Source organism: Rhinopithecus bieti, unplaced genomic scaffold (genome assembly GCF_001698545.2).
Source record: "Rhinopithecus bieti isolate Rb0 unplaced genomic scaffold, ASM169854v2 scaffold_72161, whole genome shotgun sequence".
Taxonomy (NCBI): Eukaryota; Metazoa; Chordata; class Mammalia; order Primates; family Cercopithecidae; genus Rhinopithecus; species Rhinopithecus bieti.
Genome location: NW_016828382.1, coordinates 2,382,548 through 2,392,943, shown reverse-complemented (window position 1 = coordinate 2,392,943; position 10,396 = coordinate 2,382,548). Strand labels below are relative to the sequence as shown.

Here is a 10,396-nt window from a genome sequence, read left to right as displayed (position 1 = left end):
TACTCACAACCATTGTGGGAATTGCAATGCAGGATAAAACTGTAAAAGTGCTGTCTAAAGTTTCAGAGAGACTAATTAAAACCCAGGGAATAAATTTCAATAGAATTTCACTTGAGTAACTGCCAACTACCACTAGAGGTTAACTGCTAACTACTACTAGAGATTATTTGGGAAGAGATTCCATGATCCTAAGCTATTAAGGCCATTGCGCCAGCCATCTCTTCGAACTCATTTGTCTGGACAGACTACTCTCATTATTGGGTTATTTAAAGGCATTTAGACTTTCTTCTTGAGGGACGAGAGGGTGGGTTTCCCCCTCATAAATTTTGTCTCCAATTCTTAGACTTCTTCATCCTTCATGCAAATCACCATGAAAGTGGGTCCCATGACCCAAGGTAACTTTTTCAGAAGACTTGGGGAGGGGGAGGGTCTTAGCCGTGAGTTCTTATTTACTCTTAGAGGAGTGACTCCTACAGTATTTAAGGGCCTCAGGCCTGGCCTCTGGCTTGGGTTGGCTTGGATTCAGGCCCTGGTCAGTTGAATTTGGGGCTGAGCGTTCATTACCACCATCCACTGCTCCCCTCCTGTTCTCCATCCTTTCTCCCCACCCCCTCTCCTTCCTTCTTTCCCTCTTTTCCCTTCTCCTTCTTCTTCCTCTCCTCCTTCTTCCTCCCCTTTCTTTTTCCCCTTCCCTCATCTTTCATCTCTCTTTAGGTAACTGCACTCATCTCTTTGCTCAATGGAAATTATAATGCTTACTTTTCTCTCTCTTAAATTTTTTGTTGTGGGATTAATGAGAACAACCAAAGGAATGACTTTGGTATTGTGAGAAGCTCTGTATAAATTCGGAAATATCAGCCAGGTGCAGTGGCCCACTCCTGTAATCCCAACCTTTGGGAGGCCGAGCAGGGAGGATCGCTTGAACTCAAGAGTTCGAGACCAGCCTCAGCAACATAGTAAGGTCCAGTTAGTACAATAATTATAAAAATTAGCCAGTGTGATGGCACACGTCTGTAGCCCCAGCTACCCGGGAGGCTGAGGTGGGAGGATCTCTTGAGCCCTGGAGAGTGAGACTATTGTGAGCCTTGATTGTGCCACTGCACTCCAGCCTGGGCAACAGAGTGAGACTTTGTCTTAAAAAAAAATTCAGAAGTATTATTTGCTAACTGTTTCTGCATTTTCTTCGTTCCCACATGCCCATACTCCCTTACGATGTATAGTATACCAAGTATGCCCTTTTCTACTCAATAAACAGCGTTTATATTTACAAATAAGAAACTACTGTTATGAGGGTCACCCTTTGTGGAGAGTTTGCTGAACCCCTGCTTTCATTTAATTATGAATTTTCATCTCTGTGGAAGACACAGAAGTCAAAGATGACAAGAGCTACCTGGTGCTGCAAGGCTGTGAGGGTTTTAGCAGATAACAATCCTCCTCGTGTTTAGGAAACCTGGCAGTTCCCTCTGCCCATTCCCATTTCAACGGTGCTACCAATTTATGCACCATTTACAGAAGAGGCCAGAAACAAAACTGCAAGGCTTTTTTGATCCAAATAAAATGATATTGACACTCTTTGGGAGGGGTTAGGGACTCCAAGTGAATGTTCTGGGATGATCAGGAGTAATATCTTGTCACAGCAGCCATTAAAGAAACACTTGCCCATGGATATAGTATGCTGCTTGCATTTGCCTTTTGAGTATCCCTTCCTTCCCTCAGTTTCATTCACCATCCTGTGATGGTGCAGTGACAGTGTGTCTGTCTGTCTTTCTCTCTTCCATTCTCATTTTCAAATTTCGCCTGTTTTAATAAATATGTGTAAGTCGCTATTTTTATCTACTAACTACCAAGCTTATATTGCATCCCCTGTTTTGGTTTCTTGTGCAACCAGTTCTTCCATGGGGTACTGGGACTTGCGGAAGTTCAAGTAAAAGCACAAACTCATTAATCTCGTGTTGGCGTCTGCTTAAAATGGTAGGGTGTGCTGGAACCTTTGACCAAGTTTCACATCATTATGAAGGTGTCTATTTGTGGAGATCTCCTTTTATTTTATTTCTTATGGAATTATAGTATGTTCTTAAATCTAGGGCTGCAAGCAGGTGGTGAATGGGAATGTTGCTGTTAATTCTGCTCTTCTCCAAGTATTATTATGGCTGGGGAGTTAGGTATGAACTCCTGCACACTGCCATGCTTACTTTAACTTAAGAAATCTAGATGATTCAACACACAGGCTCTTCTCTGTGTTCGTTTTAACTGTGGAATGGTCAAAATTGCTACTTTGTAAATAGGTGTAAGAGAACGAGGGAAGGGTCCATAACTATTGGTACCATTAGTGCCTTAATGATGTGGGCAGATCAAGCCACCCCACCCCAGGAGTGTGGGACTCATCCCTGTTGACAGTAATTACCTCAATGGCTGTCGGTCTAGAGCTAGTGTTTCTGGGTGATATGAAATAGACACTTCTCCAATCCAAGGAAGAAATAACATCCACATTTACACCCTGTCATCTGATTAATTGGGGAGTTTAGCAAGAAACCGGATAAAAGTAAATAACCTTGTACTTCCTCAACAGAGAGATGACCATCCAACTTCAAAGAAAAAACGCCAGGCAGGGGAGAAGATCATGTATACTTTGGTTTCAGTCCCACATGGCAATGACATTGCATCCCTTTTTGAACTCGATGCCACAACTCTTCAGAGAGCTGACTGCCTGGTTCCAAGGTAAAAAAAAAATTATGGTTAAAAGATGTTTCTTTGAATAATTATACCAGTAGGTAAGGAATGAAAATAATAATATTAATATATTTTTATGATATCATGGGAGCAAACATAAGTGAAGAAAAAATGTGTAAAACATTGTGCCTCTTCTGTGAGGAGGTTAACATAATTTGTTTTATTCTTATAAATAATTAAAATGTGCAGGAACAAAGAAATTCTGAAAATTTATAAGAATCATTTATTCTTATTACTTATCTGGCCTTTGGTTACTAAAATGAAAATAATATAAAAACATTTCTATTTATATATTTATCATTTATTTTTATTGTGTCAGATTTCCCATTTCATTCATCCATTTGTTCATTTATGTAGTCATTCAGTCAACGAATATCTATTGAACATCCATTACCTTCCAGGCATTGCCCTTGGCATTGGGAGGACAACAGTGAACAAACTGGTTATACTTCCACATTCAAATGGGGGAGACAGGCAGTAAACAAAACAATAGACATAAAATATTAATCAAAGGTCAGGTAATAAAAGTGCTTTGAAGAAAAAATGGAGGGTATGGAGAGTTCTGTTAGGTAGGAGAGTTCAACTGTGGCCTCTCTGAGTTAGTACGTTTGAAGAATGATCTGAATGAATTGAGGAATCAAGTCCTCTCTTCCTGAGAGGAACATTTCAAGCAGCAGGAACACGAAATGAAAAATGTTGAAATTTACTGGGTGTTTTTAAGGACCAGTGAGAAGGCCAGAGTAATTAGATAAAAGTGAGTGAGGGGGTGTGGGATTGGAAATAAGATTGCCAGAACTTAAGGTAAGACAATATCTTACATTCTTTTGCTTGAATTTGACCATTTTATTTTACTTTTCATTTATCTTTTTTGAGACAGGATCTCACTCTGTGACCCAGGGTGTAGTACAGAGGCATAATCATGGCTCACTACATCCTCTACGTCTGGTACTCAGGTGATCCTCCCACCTCAGCCTCCTGAGTAGCTGGGACTATAGGCATGCACAACCATGCCCTGCTAACTTTTGTATATTTTTGTAGAGATGAGTCTTTGCCATATTGCCTAGGCTGGTCTTGAACTCCTGGGCTCGAGGGATCCACCCACCTCAGCTTCTCAAAGTGCTGAAATTACAGGCATGAGCCACCATGCCCAGGCTAAATTTGACTATTTTAGTTAAGCTTTTCTGTCTGTAACTATCCATCTTTCAACCATAAGGCTATGATGCACTCTCTAGATGCATCGAGGAGTCTTGCACATATTACTAGGATTAGTGGGATGGCTCTAAATTGGCCTTGATGGAGCAGTATTGTGCTTGGCCTTGGCAGATGGCAGTGGTGAAGCCAAAGGCACCTATGCAAAAAGGCAGACATTGTGTGGGTTTCCTCCAGGGAGGGTAAAAAGTTACTATAATAACACTATTGAGAAACATTGCTGGTAGAGCTTCCCAGGGTGTTTTGTGGCTATTCTCATTCATGAGAAATGTTGCCGAATTTCATACCTTATATGAGTCCATCTCTCACTCTTTTTTGTTCCATCAATATAAGCCTGTAAAGAGATCCTCTCTGGTTTTACCTGACCCAGGTCTCTGGCTTTCTTCTCTCAGGACTGGGACCTTAATCAATCCTTACTATGACTTTACTTATTTTAGATTTAAGTCAGCAAAAAGGGAGCCCTTCTTGAACTCTAACCAAGAGAGTTAAGGAAATGATAAAAGGATCTTACTAGAAAGTGTATAGAACCACGATGATGGCCACCGAGCCTCCCTTTATATGGAATCATTAATCTATTACTTTTCAGAACTGTGGAAGCCCTATTCAGTATAGTGCAGAATTTTGTATTAACATCAATTCATCTGTCATTAATTGTATTAAAGCCAACATTAATTAATGCTTAGTAATAACTACTATTATAACTCTTGAGCACTTTTTATGTACTAAGTCCTGTGTCAAGTTCTTAATAAATATTGTCTTATTGAATACTGGCAGTAACCCTTACAGATCAGGAACTAGAGACTAAGTTAGAACAGTGGCTAACTCAAGTTGACTGTAAGTTCGAATCACCTGGGTAGTGTGGACACCTCACCATGCCCTGGCCACGCTGAGACCAATGAAATCAGAGTCTCACAGGTGGGGTGCAGGCTTTACTCTTTTTAAAGAATTTATTACCTAAGTGATTCCACTGTGGAGTCCAGTGTTTCTCCAACTTTATAGTCCAATGCTGCTTAAACTAAATCACTGTACTAAATCACTTGGGGACCTGATGACAACTGAGTACAAATTACATCTCCTGTGTAATTCAATGCAGAAGATGCTAAGTGATAAAACAGAGGCATTTCAGAATTTCTAGATATTTGAACAAAGATTGGAGGACTGCTATTTTAGATTTGTGAAGCTCAGTTTGTATTTTATCTACTTTTGTAAAGGAGCAGAACCAGGTTGTTGAATGAATCTCTTTGCCTGAGGCCGTTGGCATTTTATTTGGTTTTCTTTTCTTGGCCCTAATGCTTTTTACCTTATGTTGTAAGACATATTTATGCCTTATCTTTATACTGATATGTAAGCAACTTGAAGGCAGAGTACTTACTGTGCTTTTCTTTTAATAGGCACTATACACATATTTGTTAAAGAAATAACAAAAGATTATAAAAGATTTACCAAAAATGGTAATACTTGAGTAGGATGAAGTTCTAGGTGTCCTTTCTTAGGCACTCTCTCACAGTTCATATCCAGTCAATTTTTAAAATTCATGTTACGTGGAATTAGCAAATACTGAACTATTGTTCCTAGGGGAAATACAGAGTTAGGTTCCTGTGAGCTTCTGGTCACAACATTTTTGTTGACCAATACATAGCCTGTTCTATGTGTGCTTCTGTTTAAATACACCTTATTCAATATATGTTGCTGATTCATTAACATCGAATTTGTGGTCAGTAGCACTATAACTCATGCGTGAACAAAGCTCATATAGCACAAGTATTTTCTTTGTAAGGCATATCACAGCCTTCTTGTGCTTGGCAACACTAGACGTGCGTAACTTTAGGAACTTCTACACCTCATGTGGGGGCCATCTTAAACATCAAAATCACCAAAAAAAAAAAAAAAGCACAGAAATGTGAAAAACATGGCACTAAATAGAGCACAAAAAGGACACTCGTTTATAGCATGAGAGCTGAGATAAGATGCAGAGCATCACCTTGTTCTACTTCAGCTTGGAAATGTGCCTGCTGGGCCACTTAAATTTTTATCACTCTGTGTATGTCCTGGAATGACCACAAAAGCTCCTTGAATACTGATTGGGGGACTACAAATAAATTTTAGTGAGCAGGAGAATTCACAAGTACAGAAGCCACAAATAATGAGGATTTATTGTACATTAATACTTTCACATACAGATAATTAAACTATACAAACTACACTACTGTCTGCCAGCAGTGTTAGCTGAGTTATTTGTTATTTGATCGATGTTCTTAGTTTAGCATGCATCAGAACTGCCTGGAGAACCTATTAAACTACTCATTGTTGGGCCACATCCCCAAAGTTTCTGATTCAGTCGATGGGGATGAAGTTTCAGAATTTGTATTAATAACAAGCTCCCAGGTGATGCTGATGTCACTGGTCTAGGGACCACACTTTGAGAACTACTGGCTTAGGTAATAATGCTGCATGCTTTGAAATAGTCTATAATTCAGAATTTCCCCTTAAAGCAGAGGGATCTTGAGTCAATTACTAGTTAATATATATTTATGTTCATATCATATATGAAGCTGTTAAAGATGTCAATATGTAAATGTGCTAACTTTTTATAATATTTTTTTATATTGTTTTGCTTTTAGGAACTCATATGTTCGGTTAAGGCATTTATGCACCAACACATGGGTAACCAGTACTAGTATCCCCATAGACACAGATGAAGAGAGGCCTGTTATGTTAAAGGTAAATGTCACTGAATGTGGTTTAGTTTTTAGCCAAATGCCATGCGAATAGGATTAGGATAGGAATGCTGTGTGACATGTTCCTTATACTCCATCTTCACCAATATTAGATATCATTGCAATTAGTTACATCAAGCATGCATGTCTGCCAGTTGCTTAGGTAGCTGATCTAAATGGGTTGGAGGCAGCAAAGTTGTGATTCAGGAGGATGCTACAGAGACATCAGAAAGAATGGTAGCAGCATGTGGATGGAGAAGTAGAATCCAGGAGTGCCTTTTCTCTACTCTGTCAAAACTGGAGCAGAGGGCAAGTGTGAAAGGGAGAGGTTTCCAGTGGGGCTTTGGAACAGGGCAGGAAGTGGACGCAGGAAATCTCTGTGTCCCTACAGCCTTTCGTAGTGGATGAAGCATGTGGGAGTTACTGTGTTTGGATGATCTATTCTTGTCTTATATTTCTTAAACAGTACTAGATGTGTTAGTCCTCAAAGAATATTGTATAGTTGTTTATAAAACTAATCTTAATGAAAAAACACATTTCAGATTGGAACCTGCCAAACCAAAGAAGATAAAGAAGCGTTCGCCATCGTGTCTGTCCCACTGTCTGAAGTTCGAGACTTAGACTTTGCCAATGATGCCAATAAAGTACTAGCGACCACAGTTAAAAAGCTAGAAAATGGCACAATAACTCAGAATGAAAGGAGGTGAGTATCTTTTTAAATGGGTCTTAAATAATCAAGAGTCAGTTGTCAATTGTTATAGTAAGCCTAATGTGAATGAATGACTCTAAGGGAATATTTATAACATTCTCAGTAGCACACCTGCTTCTGAATGAGGTGGGAACTTACTCCTTTTGATCATAGTGAGTGAATGAAATTTGTCAAATTTAAATCTGGTGGAATATTTACTTGTCCCATTTTAGCTTTGCTTGAAAACAGTTGTTTTAAGTTATTTTCAGGTCGTTCTTTTTTAAATCCTTTGTGGGAGATTTGCAATACCTTTTGCTGTGCATGATTTGATATTTGGATTTAGAGTTCTAAAGGACCTAAAGAAAGTTTTGTGTTTCTCTGATGTTATTTATTCAAGATGCATTTCTCAGCTCTGGTACCAGAAAACAAACAGATGTGTAAAACCAGAAAAATTATCTGCAGGATGTAGCTCTCTGCCCTTATAGCTTGTTCAGAGAAACTGGATCCTTGATTCTTAAGCTCTGGTTTTGGAAATAAGTAAGAAAGAGAATGATATTGACAGCTAGCGATTATTGCATGCCTGCTTTGTGTCAGTTACTAGGTTGGGCACTGTAAATATATTTTATCTAATCCTTCAGATAGCCTTGAAATAGGTATTCTCGTTTTACGTAAAGGAAAACTGAGGAGGGTAAGCAAACAAGGTAAGGCTGCATAGTTAATACTAAGGGGGGATTCAGTCATGTATGGTTTAAAGTCCATATGCTTTCCAGTGTGCCCAAGCACAAGCATCCTCTGTATTTCCTCTCTTCATGATCTGCTACATGCCTTTTAATTTAAACAAGAAAAAGCTATTTGCCAATTTCCCAGGCATTCAGACATTGGAACTCTCATACACAGCTGGTGAGATGATAATTGATATATGCACCTTGGAAAATAGTTTGGCAGTAACTAGCAAAATTAAAGAAGCAAACACCCCATGACTCACCAATTCCACTCCTAAGCTGAACATTCTTGAACATCTGTCCAAAAGACTCTCCTCCACATGTGTACCAGGACACATGTTCAAGAATGTTCAGCTTTGTTTGAAATAACCCCAAATGGAAAACCATCCAAATGTCCAACACCAGTTGAATAGAGGATGAAAACTGTGTTGTTTTCATACAATGGAATACAGTTTTGCGATGAAAATAAATGAACTACATCTATGTGCAATGGCATGGCTAAATTTAACAAACGGATTGGGGGAAAACTAGCCACAACAAATACATTCACTGTAATACTATGTGTAACATTCAAAAACAAACTCCACTCCATTTCTTTGGGGGCCTTTAAGCAATTAGAAGAACCATAAAGAAATGCAAGGAAGTCATTGTGACAAAAATCAGGATGGTGTTTCTTCTTAGAGGGGAGGGAGGAATTATGCTCCCTGAAGGTTTGGAAGGCTCCTGCAGGGTTCCATTTCCTGCTCTTGGTGGTGGCTTCATGGGATTCACTTATCAGTAGTTCTTAGCTATATATTTTTGAACTTTTTAGATATACATCTTACAATACAGAAGAACAAAAAAATCCAAGTTTGCTTCCCTCCATCCCTGTCAATTAGAAAAAAATCCTAAATATGCAAACACATGGAATAGCTGTTTCTCAGCTTCCTCTCTGTTCTTACCTCTATTTTTTCCCCTGCCAAACTTACATTTCAAAACAACTATTGTATATTCAGTCACACCTCCAACCCTGTTAGGGGAAATGAATAAAGGCCGGAAGCAGAAACAACTGGCCCACTTTTATGGGCTATAGACAATTAAATATCAGAGCTAAATTATGGCAGGAAATGGATTCTAATGTGCAGATAGGAATTTTTATTTGTCTGTTATTGATCTAACTTTTCCTTTCGTGAATCTATTTCTTTGTTTCTAACACTCTTACATATGCACAGCAATTTTCTTGGCTTCACTTAAAAAGTCTCCCTTGCTAAGCATTAAGGTATTCCTTGAAGAAAAGGACAGATAAAAATTCAGATTACGGGCTCTCCACCATCACTGGCTGGAATCCTGTGCAAGTCACTCTTCTTCAGTCATGGCTGGAGATTATCTTAACCTCTCAAGATGAATCTAAGGAAGGTGGTGGACTAGGACTAACTAGAGAGCATGCATTTTTATTTCCTTTGCTTCTTTCTTTCCCTACAGTTTTGGAGTGAAAAACATTGTATTAATAGCAAAGAGAAGGCTTTGCCTAAGAAATATGAAGGTACAATTATTGATCTTAATTTAGTAATTTCAGAAAAGCCACCTCCTATCAAAATTCATTCAAAGCTGCCTGTCAGTAAGGTAGAGCTTATTGGCAGAATTGAATGCATTTGTATTATTTTCTCAGTTTTGGAATTGAATATAAAATTATTTCTGAAAATAACTGACAACTCTGACTTTTTTCCCCCTATGGAAAATGAAGCGATTATTATCTGTGTCAAAAAGCCTGTGTTGTTGGAATTTTTTTTTTTTTCTCTCTCTCTCTCTGTCTTCCCTCTTTACTTATCCCAGGAATGAACATGAGCTCTGGAAGTACAGCTCTTGTATTATGCTTCAAGATCCTCAACCTTAAATATTTTCAGTGGAATTTTCTAATCTTATTCTACATAATCACACCCACAAAATAGAGAGGACTGGGAACATGTTGTCAGAGAGAGAGGAGGGAAGATGGAGGGGTGTTAACTGCCATCCAGAACTTGAGGAAGTGACACAGGCAGTCCTTGACCAGCATTTGTGCACTGTGTTTACCTCTGAGGATACACAAAATACTGGGGTTTCTCTCAAGCAGTGAGAGTTCAGAGATGTGATTAATTCAGTATTACTAAACTCCTGGTACGTGCCAGGCACTTGGCCACGCAGCATGGGTATATGTGGTGCTAATGTGGTGGTGAAGGCCACAGACTATCTCATGTCTCTGTGAAACTTACCCTCTTGAGGGGTGGTTCTCATTCCCCATGATAGGAGCTCAGGATCTAGAACAGGGGTCATCCACCATGTGATCACCAGATCAGATGTCATTCTGATGTTGC

General features: G+C 39.0%; 1 protein-coding gene across 1 annotated transcript in view; it reads left to right on the top strand.

The window, feature by feature from the left end:
* ITPR2 (inositol 1,4,5-trisphosphate receptor type 2) overlaps nucleotides 1–10,396 on the top strand; it is a 516,873-nt gene that overhangs the window by 149,784 nt on the left and 356,693 nt on the right. Inside the window, 3 exon segments of the mRNA XM_017864487.1 lie at nucleotides 2,570–2,718; nucleotides 6,561–6,660; nucleotides 7,199–7,359. Of these exon segments, the coding sequence (XP_017719976.1) occupies nucleotides 2,570–2,718; nucleotides 6,561–6,660; nucleotides 7,199–7,359 (410 nt within the window).